Here is a 24,459-nt window from a genome sequence, read left to right as displayed (position 1 = left end):
GATGGCTCAGTGGTCTAAAGTACCTACTTGGAGCAAGCTTAGCAAAGCACAGGGACCGCGGTTCAATCCCCCAGCACCACATGCCAGCCAGCCCCACCCCCTGGTGGGCTGAGCTGGCCACACACACACACACATTAAAAAAAAATTAAAAAAAAAATAAAATAAAGATTTCTTTGGCTACCAGGTATGGGAAGATGGGTGAAGGGCTGACCAGGATGCTGCCAGGACAGGAGCCCAGTGGAGAGTGCTGGGCTGGACTCAGCAGACTTGTGGGGAGAGGTGGAAGCAAATAGGAATGTGAATGGGCCTCAGGACTGGGCTGTGAGGCTAGGGAGAAGACAGGAAGGTTGGTTCAGCAGGAATTGAGAGTAATAAGTGACACTGGTAACCTCAGTCTTCACAAAAAGCTAAGAAGGCCTTATTCTCTTCCTGTCTCCTTATACTGCTCTATAACATGGAAGCCAGGGATGGTGGCCCATTCCTGTAATTCCAGCTCTGGGAGCTAAGACAGAGGATTGCAAGTTCAAATCCAACCTGGCAATTTTATGACTTAAGGAGACCCTGTCTCAAAATTTTAAAATAAGAGGTGAGGATATAGCTCAGTGTGAAGGCCCTGAGTTCAGTCTCCAGCACCTCCCAAAAATGGTTTTTGTTTTATTCTGTGTCTTTTTGAGTTCAGGCCCTATGTAGTTCAGGCCTGCCTTGGGCTCACTTTGTAGCCCAGGCTGGCCTTCAATTCACATAGATCCTCCTGCCTCATCCTCTACTGGGATTATAGGCATGTACCACCACCACCACACCTGGCAAAAAAAAAAAAAAAAATTAATAGAGTTTTTGTGAGACATACATTGATATATGTAGAGCATAGGTCTTCATAAATGTTAGTGCTTGGTAGGTGTCCACCCGTGTTACTTATCTGTATGGGGATTTATATATAACCCTATTGTATCCTGTTGTATAGGTTAATCCACAAAAAGTGCTTAGAACAGCACTCCACCCCTTAGAACAGAGCCTGCTACAACTAAGCGCTACCTTCTATCATTGTTATCTCACCAGAGTAGAAAACTCAAGTTCAGAGAGGATGGTCTGACTCCACTTTTCATCTATTATTCCAGACTCCATACACTGTTTCCTTTTCCAGGAGGAGATGAATGGTTGGCTGGAGGCAGTGGCTGCCTCGGTGGCAGAACACGCAGAGATTGCCCGCTGGGGACAGACACTACCCACCACCTCGTCCACAGATGAAGGCAACCCCAAGCGTGAGGGAGGGGAGCGCAGGGCCAGTGGGCGCCGGAAGTGACTCCCCTAAGTCCATGGCCTGGCGAGTCTCCCTGCCCCTTCTCTCTGCACTGCGGGCACAAAGACACTTTTTCTTCTGCAAGGGCCAGAGCCCCTAGTTCCAACGCTGCCGACTCACCACGACGGGCACCAGAAAGGAGGGGACTTCTCCTGCATCCCAACCAGTGATGGGGAGATTGCTGCCCCTATAGCCATATCTCGGCCCCTTCCCCCTCGCCACCCCCACCCCAGGTGCTGGGGCTCCATTATTTTTATGCAATAATTGAGCTTAGTGGGGGCAGGCAGGGGACCAGTTGAGCCAAGGCCCCTGCCCCATGGGCAGATCCTGTCCCAAGAAGCTGGGGTGGTGGGGGCGTTAATTCCTGGCCCTCCTCTCCGCCCTAAGGATGGGCACGGGGGCGCTGGTGAGGTCCCCTGGACCATCCAGGGTGCTAGGGGGTGGGGAGGGGACACTCCCTCCCCGCCTTTACCTCACTTCCAATGCTGCCTTGAACTCTGTCTGGATGGGGGAGGGGCCCTAGCCTCTGCACTCCATCACTTCGGAGCCATGTGGTTAATTCCTGACTTAGTTTATTTTTGCAAAAGGTAGACTTCCCCCTTTCCTGCCCCGCATCCGCGCGAAGGCTTTTAATGGGAGGGGCGTCAAAGTTCAGAACTGCCTTCCTCTTACCTCCTCCCTCAATGTAAATGCCACTTCTTGAGGGGAGGGGTGAGGGGAAGCCCTCCCTTGCACCCCTGCATGCTTCTGGCTGGAGCACCTCCCTAGAGAGTGGAGGAAGCGGGTCGTGGACAGTCCCATGGCCGCCAGGAGAAGCCGCTGGGGCCTGGGAGTGTGGGGCGGTGTGGCGGGCGCACACTGTATGTACTTAAAATAAACCCCTTGGCTTTGACGGTCTATGCTGATTTGTTAGCATTTCATGGGCTGCGCCTCCTGAACGGGCTAGGGGGCATCGATAGCTTCGGAGAACGTCTAGGTGTACCTTAGGGTGTGCCCTAATTTCGGGATCTATCAACCTGCACCTCGACGAATCATCTGAGAACCCTACCTAAAATGGGACTTCTGGACGGATAGGGAAGTTATTAAAATTCCCAGAAGATGCTGCCCGGAAAGGCGGATCCCTTTAAGTAGGCGGAGAATTCAACTTTGACAAGCTAATGCTTTGTCCAATCCTCGGTGACTTCTTGAGTCTCCGGCCCAATGAAGACACTATGGGGGTGGGTCTGAGTACACACCCGGAAGTGGGTGCGGGCCGGCCGGCCGGCTCTCCCGGGGGCCATGGCTGCGGCTGCAAGTGTAGCCGAGGGGGTCCCGGGTCGGGGTCCTCCGGGAGAAGTGATCCATCTGAATGTGGGAGGCAAAAGGTGAGTGGGAGAGGTTCTTCAGGCTTTGCACTAAGGGGCGGGAAGTGGAGTCGGAGCGCCCGCCTCTCCTGGAGAAATCCCTGTCCATCAAGGGTTGCTCCGCCCCCAGGTGGGGGTGCGGAGGCTGGAAAAATGCTGGAGGTGGGGAAAACAACCAGGATCTTAGGGATGGGGCCGCGTTTTTCACTCTGTCCATTTTTTGCATTCACTTACCGTACCCACCCAGATTCAGTACCTCTCGCCAGACTCTCACCTGGATCCCAGACTCCTTCTTCTCTAGGTGATCCGGCTTGGTTTGGGGCGGGAGTGGGGGGATGCGGGGTGAGAGCAGAGGGCACAGGAAAGCCTAATTTCCACCAGCTACCCACCTCCTGGCAAGGCCTCTGACACCTGATGTTTCCCCTTTCTTAGTCTGCTGAGTGGACGCATCTCAACCCTGAAAGATGAGACCGGAGCAGTGAGTAGGGCAAGAGCTGAATGGGGTGGCTATTAGGAGGAGGGACAAGCCTTCCACTCAGTTACCATCTTCTTTCTGCTGTTTCCTGCAGATCTTCATCGACAGGGACCCCACCATCTTCGCCCCCATCCTCAACTTCCTGCGCACCAAGGAGTTGGACCACAGGTTGGTATGGAGTGGATAAAGGAGCGTCTCTCACGTCTTCTCTCTCTGAGAGTATCCTTAAGATTCATTCCAAAATGTCTCCACAGGAAAGAAATAATAATAAATATATATGTAAAACTTTAAAAAAAAAAAAAAGATTCATTCCATTAGAGTTACTCAGAATCTTGATCTTGTTAAATTATTTGTCCTTAGAAGTCACACACACACACACACACACACACACACACACGAACTTTAACTGTTCATATCATTGTTTCTTAGTATTCTCTCCTAAAGGTAGCTACCTCTCAAAATTCTCTCTGCTGCTGTAAAACTTCCTACTTAGACTTATCTGCTCTGTACCAGGCTGGAGACCCAGGCCCCTAATCAGTTATTCTTTTTAGGGGTGTCCATGGTTCCAGCCTCCTTCATGAAGCCCAGTTCTATGGACTCACTCCCTTGGGTAAGTGTGTATGTGGGGGGGGGTGTCAGGAGGAAGCAGTAAACATCCTCACTGGGTAGAAAACCAGTCCCCTACTGAACCTTCCAAGAGCTTTGTGCTCTTTTCCTTCCAGTTCTGAGAGAGGGTTGGGTTAGAGCTAAGAGTACTGGATTTGCCCCTGGCTCTGAGGGTAGTGGTGATGTTTTGTGAAGAAAAAGATGGAATGGCAAAAGCTTTTGTCTTAGCATCCTCTCAAGTCCCAACTTTGAGTCCTTCCATTGCAGTTCGTCGCCTGCAGCTGCTGGAGGAGCTAGATCGATCTTCTTGTGGCAATGTCCTCTTCAATGGTTACCTACCCCCACCAGGTGGGCATTCCTGATGGATGGAGGGGAGAAGGGGTAGGCTCAAAACTACATTTCCTATAAGGCAGCAGCTCTTAGGTACCTGTGCTATGAGCCCTGAGACATAGCGGAAATTGTAGTTCTATATCAGAGCAAATACTTGGAAACGAAGCAGAAAACAGAATTTTCTGTAAGGCAGTGGGCCAACTGGTTCTACTTGGTGTTCTGATACATAAGCTAGAGCCCCATGGGAACTGTAGTCCAGGCTTGATTTTCTTGTGAGGAGGCTTTGGAAGAAATGGGTTTTTTTTGCATACAGGGGAATAGTATTAACAGCAAGTTATTTACTACAATTCCCATGAGACCTTGGATCAGCCTACTATGGGAAATATGCCTCAGAGGTTACTGGGAACTGCAGTCCACTGGACTTTGCTGATTGGAAGAAGGAGCATAGTAATCTAGTGTATGACTTTATTTCCCTAGCTCCCGTCATTGTCTACTGCTCCATGAAGTCTGCCACATATAAAGGGCTGTCCTATTATTTTTCTTAGTTTATCCTACCTTAAAAATCATCTGCTGGCAGGGGCCGGGGAGATAGCTCAGCAGAATAAGCACTTCCCTGGCAGTACAAGGGCCTGAGTTCAATCCCCGGTTCTGCAAAAAACAAAAATCATCTGCTGGGTATGGCAATACACACCATCTCTGGGAGACTGAAGCAACAGGATCACAAGTTCAAGCCTTGCTGGACAATTTAGGACTTAGTGAGATCCTATCTCATAAAAAATAAGGGCAAGGGCCAGGGAGATAGCTCGGTAGAATAAGTGCCTGCCTGGCAAGTGCAGGGTCCTGAGTTCAATCCCTGGTACCATAAAAAAAAAAATAAAATAATAATAATAATAATAATAATAATAGTAATAATAATGGCAAGAGGTGCAGCTCAGTGCAAAGGTTCTGAGTTCAATCCTCAGTTTTGCAGGGGAAACCATCATAAATAGGAGCTTGTACCACTGCCTCTACCATAAATACAAATGAAACATGAAAGTAAAACTTAAATATCAATGTTATTATTAGGACTCTTGCCTGCCAAGAGTAACCTTCCATTTTCTAGGAAAGATTAGCAAATATTAAGGCAGCATTGATATCCCAGCTGCACCAAACCGAGCCTTGCTCTGTGATGGACTCAAGAACTGCAGGACGGGAGTAACTTGCTGTGTGACTCATTGAATGTTATGTCCCAACTCTACCTAAAATCTTTACCAAGAGACTGCTCCTCATGTGGGAATTTTGTAGCTGTCGTAGTTGAAATGCTTACTGCCCGACAGTTATCGCTGCTCCTCCCTGCCTGATTTCAGTGTTCCCAGTGAAGCGGCGAAACCGGCACAGCCTGGTAGGCTCCCAGCAGCTAGGGGGACGCCTGGCCACCGTTCGGCGAAGCAACACGATGCCCCCCAACCTGGGCAATGCAGGGCTGCTGGGCCGAATGCTGGACGAGAAAGTCCCCCCCTCACCCTCAGGTAAATTTCAGGCATCTGGGAGGTCAGGGCAACCTGTATGGGGTTCCTGTGACCTTCACTCCAATCCATGCTCTCCCCGAAGGGCAACCGGAAGAGGCAGGCATGGTGCGCCTAGTGTGTGGACACAACAACTGGATCGCTGTGGCCTATACCCACTTTCTTGTCTGCTATAGGTGCTCAGAGAGTGGGGAGTTGGGGGTTCTGAGCCCTGGGCGTGGGAAGGGCTTGAGGTGAAGGCTGATGGTATCCTCTCTGTTCTCCAGGCTGAAGGAGGCCTGTGGCTGGCAGCTGGTATTTTCCAGCCCCCGCCTGGACTGGCCCATTGAGCGCCTGGCTCTCACAGCCAGGGTGCCTGGCGGGGCTTTGGGCGAGCATGACAAGATGGTGGCCGCAGCCACTGGTAGTGAGATCTTGCTGTGGGCTCTGCAACTGGAAGGCGGTGGCTCCGAGATAGGTATGGCCCTAGGTCTTTGCCCTTGGAATTCTGCTGCCTGTTAAACGAACCCACCACAGAACTGGATGTAGTGACCACGCCTGTGTGTGTCCCAGCACTTAGAAGGCTCAGGCAGGAGGATTAAGAATTTGAGTTCACTAGTGGCCTGGACTACATAATGAGACCTTATCTCACCAAAAACCGAAATTAACAACCTACCCCATAAAATAACCAAGTGTGTAACAATTCTCCTTCCCATTAGATCTCATGACCCCATTAAAATGCTTCATGCCTTTCAGAATTCCTTTGGTTTTTGGGAAAATCTACCCATAGCCAGTTCTCGCCCCACTGAGAATCACCTGTCCTGTTAGATCTTCTGCAGTGCCCCCTGCCAGGGCCTCTTAGGATTTAGGATCCTCATCAGAGTCCTCCGTCACTACAGGGTTTTTCCTTGTTGGAATCTTAAACCATGTTAGATTCCACGTTCTTCAGAGCTCCCCTCTTGCCCGGAAATACCTATAATTCCTGCTGGAATCCTCAACTGTGTCAGGATTCCATGGATCAACTAAATCCTCTGGCCCTTAGAGTTCCTGCTGCCACTGTCCCGGTGCCAAAGTGGAATCCTGAGCAAGCCCTCCTTATCCCTGCAGGAGTCTTCCACCTGGGGGTGCCTGTGGAGGCCTTGTTCTTCGTGGGAAACCAGCTCATTGCCACAAGTCACACTGGGCGCATCGGGGTGTGGAATGCAGTCACCAAGCACTGGCAGGTCAGAGCTCTGGGCCACTGACCTCTTCCAGTGGCCCAGAGCTAGCAGCGGGAGGCTTTCCTGGAGGAGGGGCCATGGAGCTGACCGGGGAATGGGTGGTTCTCAAAGGGAGAGGAGATAATTCCCTGGGTCCCAGGGAAAGAGATGAGGTAGGAGGCAGAAGTACAGAGAGACACGCAGACATCTGTTACTCTCCATCCACCCAGGGCTGTATCCAAAACATTAAAAAAAAAAAGAACCCCCCCCAAAAAAAACCTAAAGTATTGTGTTTGGGGGGGAGGCAGAGAAGAAAGAAAAGAAACAGAAGATGGAAGGAGGAGAAAATAAACAGAAGCACAAAGTTAGAACAAAGGGACTGAAAGACCAGTGGGTGAATGAATGAATGGCGACTGACTCACAAGTAGAGAGAGGAGTGAAGGCCGAGAGACACTCAGGGACCACCAAAAGCAAGAGACATGAGGGAGACACAGGGAGCCAGCGGAGGAGGAGGACAGGTAGACCAGACCTAGGGCCGCTGGGACCAGGCAGGCCAGGATTGCTGGAAGGAGCAATGGTATGCAGAGGCTGCAGGCGCCCTCAGCCACTGTCGTCCTGCACGCCCAGGTCCAAGAGGTACAGCCCATCACCAGCTATGACGCAGCAGGCTCCTTCCTCCTCCTGGGATGCAGCAGTGGCTCCATCTACTATGTGGGTGAGCAGGAGCTGCTGGGGAGGGGAGGGCAGCTTGGACAGAACCACCCCGCCACAGGAGAGGGGGCAGGCCAGGCACCTGGAACATACCATTTTGCTCACCAGATGTGCAGAAGTTCCCTCTTCGGATGAAGGACAATGACCTCCTGGTCAGTGAACTCTACCGGGACCCAGCAGAGGACGGAGTCACTGCCCTCAGTGTCTACCTCACCCCCAAGACCAGTAAGCTCTGACCCAGCTCCTGCCCTTGCTGTCACCAGCCGCTCCGGCCCCAGTCTATAGCTGTGTCCTTGCACATATGGCATGTCACAGGACAGATCAAGAGGAAGGACAGATTGAATTCTCATTCAGTCATTCAACAATATTTATTTAGCCCTGTTCTTGGTGCCAGGCTGAGAGTGGCCACTGTGGATTTGCCCATTGTGGGCACCCCATGGAAATGGAGCTGTGCAGTGTGTGTTTAATGCTTTCTGCGGTTAGCTCTCTTTACCTCCTCCAGGTTGCAGAGGTTTTCCTCTGTGTTTTATAAGCCTTTGCCTCATCTTTCACACAGAGTTCTCCTTTCTCGAGTTGACTTTTAGGGGCTTTGCCAGTTAGTTCAGTTGTTTAAAGCGTTGCTTGGGCAAATTCAGTCAGGCACATAGTAGGGCAGTCCGATGCCCAGCTCCAGAGGCTGCACCAGACCTGCCCTTAGGGCACCTGGAAATCACAAAACCCAAAAAACTCCTCAAGTTGACTTTTACATATGGTGAAAAGCAGGGGTTACAGCTTGATTTTTCCTAGCAGGAATAAATTAATAATACACCCAGGACCAGGGAGATAGCTCAGCAGCACAGTGCCTGCCTGGCAAATGCAAGGTCCTGAGTTTGATTCCCAGTACCACGAAACAAAACAAAACCAAGAAATCCAACTTCATGGCACATGGGTACTTTTTTCTTACAGAAGGCCTCCTATTTCATGTCTCTATCCCTTTTTTTTTTGCAGAACCAGGGATTGAACTCAGGTCCTTGCACTTGCCAGGCAAGTGCTTATTCCACTGAGCTATCACCCTGGCTCCTCTCTATCCCTTTCTACCTCAAATCTCTATCTCTCCCACATGCCACTATCTTACCAGGTTTACCTTTTTTTTTAATGGATTTTTTTTCTTTTTTTTTTCTTTTTGGCAGAACCCAGGATTGAACTCAGGATCTTGAGCTTGCCAGGCAAGCCGCTTATTCTACTGAGCCATCTCCCCGGCCCATATTTTGGAATTTTTTGAGACAAGGTTTTGCTATGCAGTTTAGGCTGCCTCAAACTCGAGGTGATCCTCCTGCCTCAGTCTCCTCAGTGCTGAGATTACAAGCATGCGCTACGACACCAGCACTTATTAACATTTTCTTGTCTTTTTGTATCTGCCCACACAAAATAGGGGGGTGTGGACATGTCTTTGAAATTCTGTAGACACTGCTATATATGGTAGGTGTGGTGGCCCATACTTGTAATCCCAACACTTAGGAGACTGAGGCAGGAGTGTTGTTATGAGTTTGAACCTACCCTAAACTATGTAGGGAGACCCTCTCTCAGAAACAAAGAATAAAATACACTTTATATATATATATGATATATATATATGATATATATATTGCTATATATATATGATATATATATATATAGCAATCTGGTATATATGGCTCAGTTGTCCTCTTCTCCTTCCTGCCCTAAATTTACTTTCTGTCTTTGTTACTAGGTATTACCCTCATCCATTGCTTGTGACTGCTACAAAATATGTTGAAAGTTGCTAGACATGGTGGCACCAGCTTGTTATGCCAGCATTCTTGGAGGTTGAGGCAGGAGGACTGCCTGCCTACCTGAGTCCAGCCTGGTCAATTTAGCAATACCAGCAGCTAAGGGAGGATCATTGATAGTTTGAGACCAGCCTGGGCTACAAAGTGAGCTCAAGGTCAGCCTGAGCTGCCTAGTGAGACCTTGTCTTAAGAAAACAAAAACAAAAACAAAACAACAACAACAACAAAAAAAAACAGCAACAAAGCAATACCCTTCCTCAAGAAATTGGGGGCCGGGGAGATGGCTCAGTGGAATAAGCACTTCCCTGGCAAGTGCAAGGGCCTGAGTTCAATCCCCGGTTCTGCAAAAAAAAGAAAATTAAAAGACTTGGCGATGGGCTATAGCACAGAGTGAAGGCCCCAGATTCAGTCCCCACTACCACTAAATAATAGGTAAGTAAGTAAATAAATAGGCTGAGATACAGCTCAGTGGAAAGGCCTTGGATTCAATCCTTAGTACAAAAATAAAAATAAAAGTTGAAACCACAATAACCTCCCCACATTCCTTAAAATGGCCCATTAAGTTTCTGAGAGTTGCAAAGTGGAAAGTTGGCCAGGTTGGGAATGCCTACACCACCTGGGTTGCATTCGCCTTTCCTGCTGTATTTTTGTGTCTCTTTCTATGCTTTTCTGACTCCAGTCCCATCTGTCCGGTCTCTCTGTCTCCATCATTCAGTTCTTGGCTGGCTGGGACTGTTTCTCTGTCTCCCTTCGCTAATCAGCTCAGTGCTCCCTGGCTCAGGCTCTCTCTGTTCCTCTGTTTCCACCTCTCCCCCAAGCTTGTCCTCGTCTTTGTCCGCCAGCTTTCTGGCTCTGGCCCTGCTCTGTGTCTGTCTCTCTCTGTCCTGGATTCTGTCGCTTTGCTACACAGACCCTCTCTTCATCCTCTGCTTCTTACCAGGTGACAGCGGGAACTGGATCGAGATTGCCTATGGCACCAGCTCCGGGGGCGTGAGGGTCATCGTACAGCACCCTGAAACAGTGGGCTCGGGGCCCCAGCTCTTCCAGACCTTCACTGTGCACCGCAGTCCTGTCACCAAGATCATGCTGTCAGAGAAGCACCTCATCTCGGGTGGGTCTCACTGTGAGATGTGGCTCAGGGGGGGCGTGGGGCCAGAAGGGGAGGAGTCCCACTAGAGAGGGAGGGACACTGCCTAGGAAGGGAACTGACCAGAGGGGGGTTGCTTTCAGATGGGAGCACACCAGTAAGAGTGCATTTGCAGGGGGTCAGGGGAAGAACTCATCGAGTGAACAAGCATTTATTGAGTACCTACTGTGGGCAGGCTCAGGGCATACAGTGATGCGCATGACAAGCCAAGTCCCTGCTTCCCCAGAGCTAACTTTGCGTATTTTGTTTTTATTTCTTGTTTTTGGAGACAGGGTCTCGCCATGCAGTTGAGTCTGGCCTCAGTTTGTCATGCAGGCTGGCCTCAAGCTTGCAGCGATCTTCCTGTCTCACCCTCCCCAGTGTTGGGGTTGCAAGCATGCACCACCATGTCAGGGTTCCAAAGAATCTTGACACTTATTTCTGAGCAGCAGAGTGTTGTTATAGTAAACTACGGGCCTATTTAGTAAGTTTGAGGCAAGAGGAAGTTTTGAAAGGCAAATATGGAAGATTACATCAGATATTTTGAAACCAAACTCTGTGGCCCACAATGGTAAATAACAACAGAAGGTTCAGGCCACAGCTGGACAAGTCGTTGTGTAAGGTCACACTGGCCTTTGTGCATATGTGGTTCCTTCCGTCCTGTGTGAGACCTTCAGGAGTGGTACATGGTGCACTCCCATAATCCCAGCACCTTGGGAGGCTGAGGCAGGAGGGAGAAAAGAGTTTGAGGCCAGCCTGTCTTGTTTCTGTTTGGGGTGTGTGTGTGTGTGTGTGTGTGTGTGTGTATAGGACTGTTTTGTTTTTTGAGACAGGGTCTCACATGTGATCCAGGCTAGCCTTGAACTCACAGTGATCCTCTTGCCTCAGCCTCCCAAATGTTGGGGTTACATATATGTGCCACTTTGCCCAGCTGACCCTCTCTCAAAAAAGATAACAATAAAAAAGGAAGGGCTACAGCTGGGTCAATAGCTCAGTGGCATAAGCTCCTGCCTGGCAAATGCAAGGTCCCAAGTTCTGTCCCTGGTCCTGCAAAAAAAAAAAAAAAAAAAAAAAAGGGGGGGGTGGCGCTGGGGATATAGCTCAGTGTGAAAACCCTAGAATCAATCCCCTACCTACATAAAAACAAAAACAACAACAAAAAACTTTCCTTCACAATCTCTTGGCTTTTCTTGTTTGGTGCCCTGTTGTGAGGGTTGGCATAAGCAGCACCATTTTTATCCTGATAGCTTGTGCATTTCTTTCATAAGAATGACTGGGAAAAAAAATAAATAAGAATGACTGGGCTCCTGGAGAAGGGTGGTTCAGGAAGGTCTGTGTTCGGGAGGATGTTTGAACAGAAGTGTGGGGTGCGGCAGTGCAGAAAGGCAGGGAGCAGCATCAAGTAGGGGCAGAGAGGTGGGCGTGTCATATCCGAGAAGCGCCCACGCGTGCAGCAGGGTGAGTGACAGGCAGAGGTGAGGACAGAGGCGATGGGCAGGAGCTGGGGGTGGGATCTGGCTCAAGTGCTCACAGGTCCCCTGTGAATGTAGACACCACGAGGACAGGACAGAACGTGAGAAGGGGGTCAGGGTTGGGTGGTGGGCAGTGTAGCGCGAGCCCAGCTCTTGGGCCACTGCAAACAGAGCAGGCAGCATTTCTGACCATGCAGAAGCCTGGGGGAGAAAGAATTTCTGTGAGGGAAGAGTAGAGGGGACCAGGACCTGACAGCTCCGAAAGGGATCGTCTGGGGCTGGGAAGTCTGGCAGCATCGCGGCCACAGCAGAGCTGACCTCTCTGGGTCCCTGTGCTCCTCAGTCTGTGCCGACAACAACCATGTGCGGACGTGGTCTGTGACTCGCTTCCGGGGCATGATTTCCACCCAGCCGGGCTCCACCCCGCTTGCCTCCTTCAAGATCCTGGCGCTGGAGTCTGCGGATGGGCATGGTGGCTGCAGTGCTGGCAATGACATTGGTGCCTGTCACCCCGGCCCCTCCCCCTGCCCTACCTGACCCCGTGGGCCCAGCTGACCCTCAGAGCTGGCCCTGAAGGCTGCTACCCCATTACTTGCTGACCCCTGTTGGCCTTCCTTTGCTCCCAGCTAACCCTATGCACACTGCCATCCCCAGTGACCCTGCTGAGTCCCTCAGCCCAGTGCCCTTGCTCCATGGACAAGCACCCTACCCCACTGACCCTAGGACTCCAGCTTCCCCCTGCATGGGGGAAGGCTTCGGCACTGGCGCAGGACCCCAGCCAGCCTTGACTTTCCCCTCCCTGGCCAGGCCCCTATGGTGAGCGGGACGACCAGCAGGTGTTTGTTCAAAAGGTGGTGCCAAGTGCCAGCCAGCTCTTCGTGCGCCTCTCATCCACTGGCCAGCGGTGAGGACTGTTCCGCCTAACCAAGAGGGTGGCCGGAGAGCAGGCAGGGTTCCTGCTGGGTTATGGAGGCCAGAAAGGGGTTTGGGGGATGTCATCAGCCAAGGAGCTGTGAAGCAGCGGAGATTGAGAGGTCAAACAGGCCTGGTGAGTTTGGGGGCTGCAGGGATTAAGCATGTGACAGGTATGGAAGGAGTGACACTGGGGAGACCTCAGTGTCTGTGCAGGACCCAGGACAGAGCCCAGTATAGTTGGGGCAAGATGGCAGGTGCAGGAGGGGAGTCAGTGATGGGGTGGTACAGGAGGGGAGTCAGTGATGGGGTGGTGAGGCACTGGCAGAGGTCAGGCCAGGTGGGCACAGGAAGCCATGGCAGCCCAGAGCACTGCTTGTGCAGTCTGGGCAGAGGCCTAAGAAGTAGATCTGTCCCTTTTTTTTTCCCTCTTTTCCTTTCCCTTTCGTTTCCCTTTCTTTCCTTTCCTTTTCCCTTGCTTGCTTGCTTTCCTTTCTTGCTTTCATTCTTTCTTTGCTCTTTCCTTCCTTATTCCTGAAGTAAGCCCAGGACCTCTACACTGAACTATAGTACCAGCCCTTACTTACTTTTTATTCTGAAACAGGGTCTTGCTAATTGACTAAGTTTCCCAGGCTGGGTTCAAACTCGCAATCCTGCCTCCAAGTGCTGCAGTATAGCAGGTGTGCCACAGCTGGAAGGATGATTTTTTTTTTTTAATTTTTATTTATTTGTGTGTGTGTGTGTGTGTGTGTGTGTGTGTGTGTGTGTGTGTGTGGCCAGCTCAGCCCACCAGGGGGCGGGGCGGGCTGGCATGTGGTGCTGGGGGATTGAACCGCGGTCCCTGTGCTTTGCTAAGCTTGTTCTAAGTAGGTGCTTTAGACCACTGAGCCATCTCACCAGCCCCTGGAAGGATGATCTTGAACAGGAGAGTCTGAGTGGGGACCAGGAGGCTAAGAAGGAATAGGTGGAAGGAAGGGAGGAAGACCAGAAAGGGTCACACGGGCTCTCAGGCCAGGAGTGTGTGCACCCTGGAGCTGAAGAAGACAAGAGCAGGGCTGTGGCAGTCATGAGGCCAGGCACCCAGAGAGCAGGTGGGGCCATAGTGGGGATGAGTAGGAGTCTGACAAGAAACCAGGAGCCCTGGGCAGAGGCGCCTTGGGAGAGATGCCAGGCAGCTGATGGGGGTGGAGGAGACCCTGGCTAGGACCTGCAGGAAGGGACAGAGGCGAGACATCCACAGGCCCACAGCCATCAGTGAAGAGAAAGGTAGGGTGGAGAGCTCATTGGAGGGTCAAGAACTGAAGCTGAGCCTGATGTGGTGGCATAAACTCGGAATCCCAAAAGTCTGAGAGGCTAAGACAGGCCGATTAGAGGTTGGAGCCGAACCTGGAAAATTTAGGTGATACAGCAAGATCTTGGGTCAGAGGGCTGGGGATGTAGCTCAAGGTAAGGGCCCTGGGTTCAATCCCCAGTACTGCAGGCTGAAGCCACCGTGGTGGGGACCATGGCCCAGGAAGCGGGTAGGGACCAGGAGGGGCCCTGGGACTGACAGGACAAATTTCTGACGCTCTCCCTGGCAGAGTGTGTTCTGTACGCTCGGTGGACGGCTCGCCCACGACCGCCTTCACAGTGCTGGAGTGTGAGGGCTCCCGGCGTCTGGGCTCACGGCCCCGGCGCTACCTGCTCACCGGCCAGGCCAATGGTAGTCTGGCCATGTGGGACTTGACCACTGCAATGGACGGCCTCGGCCAGGCCCCAGGTACTGCTCTGCCCCAGGCGCAGCCTCACACAGAACCCACTTGGGCCTGATCTCTCCTCCCAGGCCCTTGCTCTCTGACCCCTTTCCTGGCCCTCCAGCTCCTCCTTGCCCTGCCTTCCTAGCCTCTTTTAACCTTTTCCAACCCTGGGTATTGGATGGTGGCCCTGTGTCCCTTACCCCATCATCACTGTCTTGGCCTGACCCTGTTTTCTTACCCCACAGCAGGTGGCCTGACGGAGGAGGAGCTGATGGGACAGCTGGAGCAGTGTGAGCTGGCCCCCCTGGCTTCCTCCCGGAGCTCTCTCCGCAGCCCCTCCCCCCGGGCCTCCCTCACCAGGTAGCTGCAGCCCTGCTTCCCAGTCTGGCCTTGGCGGGAGGGAAGTGGCCTTGTGGGAAGCGTGGCCCCCGCTGCCCAGCACTGACCCTCGCCACCCCTTCAGTCTCCACTCAGCCTCTAGCAGCACCTCCCTGTCTGGCCACCGTGGGAGCCCCAGCCCCCCCCAGGTGGAGGCCCGGCGCCGTGGAGGAGGCAACTTTGTAGAGCGCTGCCAGGAGCTGGTGCGGAGCACGCCGGAGCCCCGAAGACCACCAACTCCAGCCCCCCGGCCCTCCACCGGTCTTGGGGCTCCCCTTACACCTCCCAAGAAGAAGCTCAATGAAACTTCCTTTTGAACACAGATGCCATGGTGCCTTTGGATACTCTAGTCCTGGTGGGCTCAGGTGCCTCCCTGCTTCCTAGTGAAGCCCTGGGTTCAGGGCCAGGGCCTCCTTAGAGTGGTCATTGTTACTAGGTCCCCATCTTACCCCTTTTCTGGAAGCCAAGGCCAGCCTCTCCAATAAAACTCTCACTGCCATCACCTTGTTTACATTCTCAGTGAGTTTGGGGATTCCCTGGGGAAGGGCTGGGGAAGATGTAGGGCCCATCCAGTTTCCTGACTATAGATTTGTCTGCCTCTCCTGGTCTAATTGAAGAAGAGAATCTATTGGCTCAGAGTGTGGCTTCAGCTATGGCCGGGTTCAGGCTTCAGACACCTACTCAAGAGTGTCTTCCCACCTCTTGCTGTCTTCTTGGATGCATCATCTTCAGTCAGGTGTTCACCACCCAAAAGCTCCTTAGCAATGTCTTTGTCTCTGTCTCTTCCTCTGTGTCTCTGGCTCTATGTCTGTGTGTCTATCTGTCTGTGTGTCTGTCTCTGTGTGTCTGTCTCTCTCTGTGTCTCTGTCTCTCTCTGTCTCTGTCTCTCTGTCTCTCTCTCTCTCTGAGCAAACATCATCACTGGCTTAAATTAAGTGGGTCATCACCACTCCTGAACCCACTACCAGAATTAATGTGATGAAGGTGCTCATTGTCCCGGCCTCAATCAGGAGCCCTCAGAACTAGAAGGTGAAGTCAGCCCCACATGGGCTGGAGTTCTGAAAACAGCATCAGGGTACTGCTACCTCAGGCAGCGGTCTGAGATCTTTGAATGTCTATAGGTGGCAGAAGCTGAGGTGGCAAATAAATTGTTCTGTGCTGAACATTTGTGCTCTAAACCTTGCCACTAGAAATACTTGGCTCAGCATTCCTGGCTACCTAGTCCCTCACTTTTTTTCTGGGTAGGGTTTCAGCTCACCTTAGCATAGTATCTTTAGATCCACCCCTCCCCCAATCATATTTGTCCCCCTGGCACTTCCTCAGGGAGGTTTACGACATTTCCTCCTGGCCTAGTGAACAGGAGAGAAAGTGGAGCAGAATAGGAACGAGAGATTTTAAAATATACTAACTCGAATTCCAGAGTTTTGGAATACTAGGACTTCTAAAACAGTGGAAGGGGACTTAGGATACTAAGGAATCTTTTTTTTTTTCTGTATTTAGGACAGGGTCTACGGAGTCTCACTATGTAGATCGGACTGGTAGTGCTTCTGTTTTCGGCCTCCCAAGCGCTGGGATTACAGGCACGCACCACCACGCCCAGTGTCAGTCACCGACTCAGCGCTAGGGGCTGGCATGGCATGCCTGGGATCAAATCTCAGCCCCTGCACTCTGCCTAAGCAGGTGCTTTAGTTGCTGAACTGTCAGGCTGGCCCTAATGCTGAGAAATCTAGAAGCCAGAGCTATTCTGGAATGAACAATATTAGGGTTCAGTGAACAATATTAGGTTTCTCCCCTGCATGTCAGAAAGTACAGACTTGCTACTTCTGACCAAAAAGGGCTGGGAAAGTCACTGACTGTGGAAGAGGGAGGGTCAAGGGATCCCTGTGATTGTCCCCTGGTAGGGATATTGTGCATGTCCACACTTAGGTCATGCAGAAAAGAATCTGGATTACTGGGCTTTCTAGAGGAGATACTCTGGACTCTGTAGAACACTAGAAGGTTTGTTAGCATTTCAAGAAATGCATAATGGTATGGAGTTCTGGATTATCAGAGACTCTAGAAACACACATGGGAGACCTAAAAGGTGAATCACTCTAAAACCTAGGTGTTCTGGAATTCCTGTGCATCTCAAACTACATTTTTTAATAGGTGAGAAATTTCAGACTACTGAGGGATGTTTCCTGGGAATTCTAGACAGTGTATGTGTGGAATTTAGAATATCAGTAAATCTAGAAGATGAGGATGTTTTATAATATAGATCCAAAATATTGAGGCCTTTTTTTTTTTAATATCAGGGAATTCATGTTTCTGGAAAGCATATATTTTAGTGGTAACAGATATAGAATATTGCTAACTCTAGAACACTGAAGAATTTTGTTTTTAAATAATGTTAAAGATAGGAGTATGTAGTGGCTCACACCTGTAATCCCAGCATTTGGGAGGCTGAGGCAGGAGGATCATTGAGTTCAAGGTCAGCCTAGGCTACCTGGTATGTAGCTTTACTCTTCTTACTTCAAGAAGACCAGCCTTAACTACAGGATGAGAGCTTGTTTTTTTTTTTTTTTGTTGTTGTTGTTGTTTTTTAAAGGATAAAACAAGTGAAGAGTAGAATCATAGGGAAAAGCTAGCTTCTGGAATGCCAAGGGTCTAGAACTGATAGGTTTTTAAGGATTGAGTCAGGACTCAGGGGTGACATAAACACAATCCAGGAAAATAGGGATTGAAAGCTGGGGACTCCAAATTCTGGGGGGATGGGAAGCCAATGCTATCCCCGGAAGTTGCAGTGGTGAGCCAGAGGCTGTTGCCTAGCAACGAGTATTGAAGATGCCCTGGATCGCAGGCAGAAGGAAGAAATTTCGGCAGCGCCCCCAGCAAATGCTCCAGCCACAGGGTAGGAGGTGGGGAGAGGGGAAATGGGTCAGGGGCATGGTGTCCTGCAGGGCCAAGTGAACAGGGATCTAGGGGCCACACAAAGGCAGGGGCATGGAGCACATTCTGTGGGTAGAGCCCGGCTTCCATGTCCTACTGTGTCAGCCCACAAATGCCCATGAACGAGGCTTAAATGCCATTGTTACTGCTCCGGGGGTTCTGGGTCCCTGGACGGTGGGTAGGCCCAGATTTCTAGGTGTCAGTGTGGGATGGAAGCGTTTATTACTGTAGATGGCAGTGTCGGTATGAGTGACTGTGAGTCACCGTGTGTCTTTCCACAAGGGAGGGGTGACAGAATTCCATCTACACTGCACACCTACTGGAACAAGGAGTAGGGGACGGGGGCCAAGTCAGATTATTTGCTGTTCTCAGTCCAACAAAGGCCCGGAGGACAGGGCCTGTGTGGCCCTAGTACGTTTTGTGTGTGTGTGTGTGTGTGTGTGTGTGTGTGTGTGTTGTGTGTGTGTAGCCGGGGGTGGAGCTAACACTCCAGAAATGGAAACCTTAAGAATCAAACTGCTAGGAAAGATGAGACCAGGAGCTAGAAACAGGACTCGCTTGGAAAGGGTGAGGCCCAGGACCTTAAATGTAGGACAATTTTAGCTCTCTTGGAAGAGGTGTAGCCTGAAGCTCGGGGGTAAAGGGGGCAGCTGGGGGTGGAGTCTGCAGCTCTGGGGGCGGTGCCTTTGGGCAGGGAGGCGGAGCTTGTGGCTAAGCGAGAAGAGGGTGGGACCTTGGGTTTTGAATAAAAGGAATGGGCTAGACTTGAGACACTCGTGAGTTTGGAGGTTCTGAGTCGGAGTTGGAGCCTGGAACCCAATAAAGGGGGTTGGAACTCTTAGGAAAGAAAAGTACTAGGACTCTGGAAAAAGCCTGCAATTCTGGCAGCAGACTGGTACCTTCTGGGGATGGTGGCAGAGAGGTGGAGGAGTGGGCGCCCTCTGCAGGCGGAGTCTGTCGATCGCGGTGGAGCCTGGGTCCCGGAGGGGCTGGGCTTCGGAGGAAGCTTGGAGCTCTGAAGGACAAGGCCTTGAGAAGGACCAAATCCTTTGGGCGAGGTCTAGGGGGGACCCAAGACCCTCAAAGGAGCGGGAGTTGGGACCCAGTGCAAAATTCGCATTCAGTTCCCGGATCCGTGGTCTCTTTTTTTTTTTTTTTTGGGGGGGGGAAGGGCTAATCAGGGATCGAATTCAGCACCTTGCGCTTGCCAGGAAAGTACTTATTCCACTGAGCTATCTCCTCAGTCCTCTGTAGTCCCTCTTTTGAGCAGTGGGCGCTGTGGGGGTTCCCAGAAATCCTGTGAGCGAGGGCAGCAGGAGTCTAGCTTAGGGACCCTGCCCTGCCCTCTGCATCCCAGGGGTAAGAACCCACTCACCTGAGGCCTGTGCTCCAAAAGAGGGTTCCCTGGGTCGCTACCCGACTCCTGACTTCTTCCAATCTCCAGGAGACTTTGAGGGCCCTTTGCCCCCGCCCAGCACCTGTTCGCTTAGCCCCACCTCTGCCACCTCCCCATTGGCCGCACGGGGGGGTGCTGGCAGCTCAAGGCTATGATTGGCGGGAAGTTTGCAGCCCCCGGGCTCAAGCCTTGGAGAAAGTGAGTCTGCCTGGGGCGGAGGCGGGGCGGGGGCGGGGCCGTGCTGAAAGAGACCCGCTGGACGCAGGGCTGATGGCCCGCGCGGAGCCGGACTCAGCACTCGGCACGATGCGGCGGCCCGGCCCCAGCGCCTGCCGCCCCCTTCTGCTAGGACTGCTTCTCCCGCTCCTCGCAGCCGCCACCGCGGACCCCAGCCCAAGCCCCAGCTCCCGCCAGGCCGTCGAGGTCGCGGTGGTCTCGGGCCGCCCGGCCGGGTAAGCCCCGCTGCAGCCCTTTTTGTCTTGCGTTCTCTCCATCAGTCAGTCTGGTCCGAGAAGACCAGGGCTCTCAGGTTTAGGCGACAACTAACCCATTGCTTTAATGGGAGGATGAAGGGCCAGGGTTCTGGGATGTGTTAGGGGCTGCACCTATCTGGTGGGTATTAGACTCTGTGGGTATTAGACTCTCCGGAATGCTGAGATTTTTGAGGGGAGGGAGCCCTTTCCAAAGATACGCAAGGCTCCAGGCGATCCTGGCTTTACAAGGGAAAGATCCCTATTTGTTATGAAGGTGAAAATGTAACTTCTACTAGAATAAAAGATGGGTGGGGGCCTTGAGCTAGCTTGGAGTTCCCCGAGTTTCTTAAGTGATCAAGAAGAAAAAGTATTGGAAAGTTTTAGAGGGACTTTAGAGGGAGTTGAGAGGTCTACAATTTCTAGGATTTGGGGATTAATTATACTATAGACTGGATTAATTAAAAAGGACTTTAGAGTTTTTCAAATAAGACGGGGACTCTAAAGTTGATGGCGGAGAGATTTGGGAGGAATCGTGGGATGCTCTAGTTTCCTAGAAATAGAGAACTATAGGACTGAATGAGCTAACAGCGATTTCACAGTGACATCCAGCATATGCTATAGATCCGGGGTTATATCCACCTTTCCTGTCTGGGGGTGACGAGACCGAAGGAAGCCTACCCAGTACCCCCACCCCCGCCCAGCCGCCCAGCGCTACTTTACAAAGGCTCGGTAATCGGCTCCCGCCTCCGGTCTCTGCGAATGCGCTTAGTAACCCGAGCTGCTCCGGGGGCGGGGCCCGGAAGGGGTTAACCCGAAGAAAAGGCGGGAGGGATGACGGTAGACTTGGGGGTCTCTCAGACTCCCCTCGGGCGAACCAGACCCCCGTGACGTCTCTGGTCTGAAAGGGGCCGCCGCGCTGGATGCCCCCTTGATCAGCATCCTCCACCGTCCCCCTCTTGTGGTTAAGGGTGCACCGTCGTACCCCGGCCCCCCCTCCGCGGCTGGGATAATGGACTTGTCTGGGGGGCCTCTTAGTGTGCGTGCTGGAGCTGGAGGGTCGGCCAAAAGAGACCCTCTGGGACAGCAGACATTCTCCAGGAACGACTCCTTCCTCCTAGTCAGGCAGGAAACAGGACCAAAGACCAAGAGACGCTGGCCTCAGGACACTCAGCGTGGAAAGACAGGAACGGGCTAGAACTGGGTCCTCGGGATTTCTAGTCTTGGTTTGTGACTCTGGTATGCCGGTCCACCTCAGCACCCTGCTACCCAGTCGAAAGGGATGCAGCGGTCCCCAGCAGCAGAGGTCTAGGGACGTGGCGCCACCTCCTGGCCAGGCCTCGGATGGCATGGAACACCCTACACAACGTACGAGAGGGCGGAGTTTTAGATCCCAGACAGTTTGGGCTTGGAAATGCGCACATTCTTTATTATTTTTAAAGAATATTTAATAAAGAAGAGTTTTAAATGTTGAACATACTGGCACATGCCTGTAGTCTCAGCACTCTGAGAGGCTTAATCCTGATGATTATGAACTCAAGCTTAGCCTGGGCAATCTACTGACTTTTTTTTTTTTTTTTTTGGCAGAACCAGGGATTGAACTCAGGGCCTTGTGCTTGCCAGGGAAGCGCTTATTCTATTGAGCCATCTCCACTGCCCTACTGACTTTTTGAGATGCTGTCTCAAAATAAATATTTTTAAAGGACGGGGATGTAGCTCAGTGCGAAGGTCCTGGGTTCAATCCCTAGTACCATACACACAAAAGCGCTTCAAATTATCTTTTCCAGAACTTGGTGTTGTGGTGCACACCTGTAATGCCAGCACTCAGGAGGCTGAGACAAAAGGATCACCTTGAATTTGAGGCCAGTCTGGGGTCCATAGTGAGTTCAGAGCTAGCCTGAACTACAATGCGAGAGCCTATCTCAAAAGAAAAAAAATTTTTTTTCACATAATAACCTTACTACCAAATCTACTTCATAAGACATATAAAAGTTTGCTGTGGCATTCTCATTCCTGAAGATTGTAAGACAATTTTCCTTTTCCATTGTACAGATGGGAAAACTGAGGCATACAAAACTGTACCTCGATACGTTATCTATTTTGATATCCTTCACGCCTCTTGATTTTCCCTTACCCTGCTGCCCTCCTTTTGGGAGTTCTGGGGGTGCTAGGGCCTGAGTGACTTCCACTCCCCTGTTTATAGCCTTGCTGCTTGTCGCTGCTGCCTAGGCCAGACCCCTAGGAGGAGCCGCTGCAACCGAGGTGGGTTTTTCCAGGGGGGGTTGGGAGGGAGGTATAGGAGCAGAGGGGCTGGGGGTTCCTTTACCCAGCCTTCATCCCAGCTGAAGAGCTGGATGCATTTGGTGGAGGAAAAGACTCAGTCTCTCCTTCCCTACTTAGTCCCTGGCTGTCTCCGAAGCCTCCTGCAGGGTCCGAAACTGCCCATCTGAAAAGTGCACAGGCCCACAGCAGTGCATTACCCAGCTACCTCCAGTGCCACATCCCAGCCCCAGCCCAGGCCGCAGCCTGGGGAAGAAGCAGGTGTCTCTCAACTGGCAGCCACTGACGTGAGTGTGCAAGCCTCTTACCACCAGGTCCTTCTTCAGAAATATTTCTTTCCTGCTATTGCCTCCTTCTCCTCACCTTTCTCCTCTCCCTCTTTTCTTCTCATTGTTCTAGAAATTGAACTGAGGCCTTTCACAGGGAGCTACATTCCCAGCCCCCTCCCTTTTTCAAAAGTTTGTCTTTTTTTTTTTTTTTTTTTTTTTCCAGAACCCGGGATTGAATTTAAGCCTTTGTGCTTGCCAGGCAAGCACTTATTCTACTGAGCTATCTCCCCAGCTCCAAAAATTTGTCTTTTTTTTAAAAAAAAATTGTCTTTTAAGACAAGGACTTGTTGGCATGGTGGCGCACACCTCTAATCCCAAAATTTGGGAGACTGAGGCAGGAGGATCACTGCCTAGTTTGAGGCCATCCTGGGCTACATAGTGAGCTCAAGGCCAGTGTGAAGTGCATAACGAGACCCTATCTCAAAAAGACAAAAAACAAATAATAAAATAAAGGTCTTGCTAAGTTCCAGGCTTGGCTGCAACTCCCAATTCTCCTGCCTCAGCCTCCCAAACTGCTGAGATTATATTGCTTTACCACAGCTGGGCTGGCTTGCTCTGTCTGTCTGTCTCTCCATCTTTGTGTCTATATCTTTTTCCTGTCTGTTTCTATCTCCAGATCCTTGTCCTTTTTCCTGTATCTGTTCTTTTTCTTCCTCTTATCTGTGTCGCTCACAGTTAAACACCCCATCCCTGTCTCTGTGTCTAAGTCTCCCCTCTTGTTTCTCTCTTTTTCTTTCTGCCATGGTCCTTATTGTTCTCTCCAAGAGTTTAAAGAACCTTAAGGCCTGTTCCCTTAAATGGGCTAGGTTAGGGCTGTGTTTTGGGCAGAGCTGCTACTAGCAAACTGTCTCCTGGCCTGGGGAACCTTTGCATGTGGGCGTGGGTGTCAGTATAATTGTGGTGACAGCCGCATATCTACCCGCAACCCGCAGGCTGCAGGAGGCGCGAGCTCTACTGAGGCGTCGACGGCCCCGAGGGCCAGGGGCCCGAGCACTGCTGAAACGGAGGCCCCTACAGCGCGCCCCTGCGGGCCAGGGCCAGGGCCGGGGTAAGAACATCCGCCTTTCCTCTGCCCGGGGGGCGGGGGCGGGGGTTCCGGGCCAGATAAAGCCGTCTGGTTCCCACGGTCCAGCCGCAGCCTACCCGCCCCCCATTGTAGCTCAGCCCACCCCACCCCCCAGGACACGGCTACCTCTAGGGACCCCAGCGTCCGGCTGTGCGAGGTGAGCCCGGGACAGAACTAGACGCAGGCCAGAGGCGCTGACCCATCAGGGTGGGGCCGGGAAGCCAGGCGTCCGGGCTCCCGCGGCCGAAGAGGGAGGCGCTGGGCCAGCAGAGAGCGAGGCCGAACCAGCCTAGACAACAAAAGCGATTGTGCGGGTTGGCGCCTGCCCGGGCACAGACTGCCCAACATTGCGGGACGCCTGGAGGCCAAAGGCTTTCCCCACTGTTTACCGGACCCTCCCATGCTCCTGGTTGGCTTACTCCAGATCCCGACCTCCCGGCTGGCGCACCCTCTAAATAACCTCAACCACCCTCAAAAGTCTCTTTCCTGCTGTAGCCTTCAGCCCAGTTATATCCCCTTCACCCTAAAGTCTTCCAGATGTGGGCCCTGGGTTATTTGGGAGGACCCCAACCCTCCAGCCTCAATACATTCCTTCCTTTTATCCATTCTTACTTCTCCCACCAGGTGTGGAGGGTCCTAGCCAAAGGCGGCTGCATCCTCAAGTGTACCCCCCTCTTCAGCATTCACACCCCTAATTTCTTGTGCCAGTGTGCACTCTCAGATGTGCCACCTGGTTGACCAGATGTTCTAGTGTAGCTCTACCTACTTAGGTGACACACTTTTTCTCTATGCCTAGGGTAGACGATCAGCCTTTAGCTGTCTCCCAAATGCGGGCACCCACTACTCTTTCTGAAGTTCCTATGGAAGCACTCAGCTGCCTGGGGGCGGGGGGCGGGACCGCCCACCCCCACCTGTTCCCTTCCCCATCTCTCTCCTGAGGGCCCCATCCACTTGTTGAAGCGCGAGTGGGGGCCAAGGGGGCCCCATCCTCCCCGCAAGCCTAGCGCCCAGCCTTCACGCCTCTGGCTAAGCGCCCAGCCCCACGCGCCCCCGCGCGGCCGCCGGGGAGGGAGTGGTGAGGAGGGGGGGCCTGAGCGGGGGCGCGGCCGTCCTCCCCCGCGGGCGGGCGGGCGC

General features: G+C 52.1%; 3 protein-coding genes across 4 annotated transcripts in view; all 3 read left to right on the top strand.

Moving 5' to 3' along the window:
- Positions 1-2,194, top strand: part of Sptbn4 (spectrin beta, non-erythrocytic 4) — an 84,459-nt gene extending 82,265 nt beyond the window's left edge. The window contains exon 35 of one of the 2 annotated variants that reach the window (XM_004647983.1): positions 1,142-2,194. In XM_004647983.1, coding sequence (XP_004648040.1) covers positions 1,142-1,300 — 159 coding nt within the window. In that variant the 3' untranslated portion in view covers positions 1,301-2,194. The remainder of the gene's footprint in view (positions 1-1,141) is intronic. The other variant, XM_004647984.3, reaches the window with a different exon arrangement.
- Positions 2,195-2,530: 336 nt separating this feature from the next.
- On the top strand, positions 2,531-15,358 carry Shkbp1 (SH3KBP1 binding protein 1). The gene is made up of 18 exons (XM_004647982.2): positions 2,531-2,661; positions 2,888-2,941; positions 3,073-3,118; positions 3,210-3,283; positions 3,667-3,725; positions 3,989-4,069; positions 5,398-5,559; positions 5,642-5,732; positions 5,823-6,013; positions 6,643-6,758; positions 7,362-7,449; positions 7,554-7,670; positions 10,173-10,343; positions 12,174-12,329; positions 12,638-12,734; positions 14,323-14,501; positions 14,724-14,838; positions 14,942-15,358. The coding sequence occupies exons 1-18, from the start codon at positions 2,576-2,578 to the stop codon at positions 15,171-15,173; spliced, it is 2,115 nt and encodes a 704-aa protein (XP_004648039.1). The 5' UTR covers positions 2,531-2,575; the 3' UTR covers positions 15,174-15,358.
- Positions 15,359-19,486: 4,128 nt separating this feature from the next.
- Ltbp4 (latent transforming growth factor beta binding protein 4) overlaps positions 19,487-24,459 on the top strand; it is a 26,027-nt gene continuing 21,054 nt past the window's right edge. Inside the window, exons 1-4 of the mRNA XM_004647980.2 lie at positions 19,487-19,632; positions 21,854-21,912; positions 22,070-22,217; positions 23,192-23,301. Of these exons, the coding sequence (XP_004648037.1) occupies positions 19,487-19,632; positions 21,854-21,912; positions 22,070-22,217; positions 23,192-23,301 (463 nt within the window). The remainder of the gene's footprint in view (positions 19,633-21,853; positions 21,913-22,069; positions 22,218-23,191; positions 23,302-24,459) is intronic.

This window comes from Octodon degus, unplaced genomic scaffold, assembly GCF_000260255.1.
Source record: "Octodon degus isolate 3935 unplaced genomic scaffold, OctDeg1.0 scaffold00344, whole genome shotgun sequence".
Lineage (NCBI taxonomy): Eukaryota > Metazoa > Chordata > Mammalia > Rodentia > Octodontidae > Octodon > Octodon degus.
This window is presented reverse-complemented; position numbering and strand designations above follow the sequence as displayed.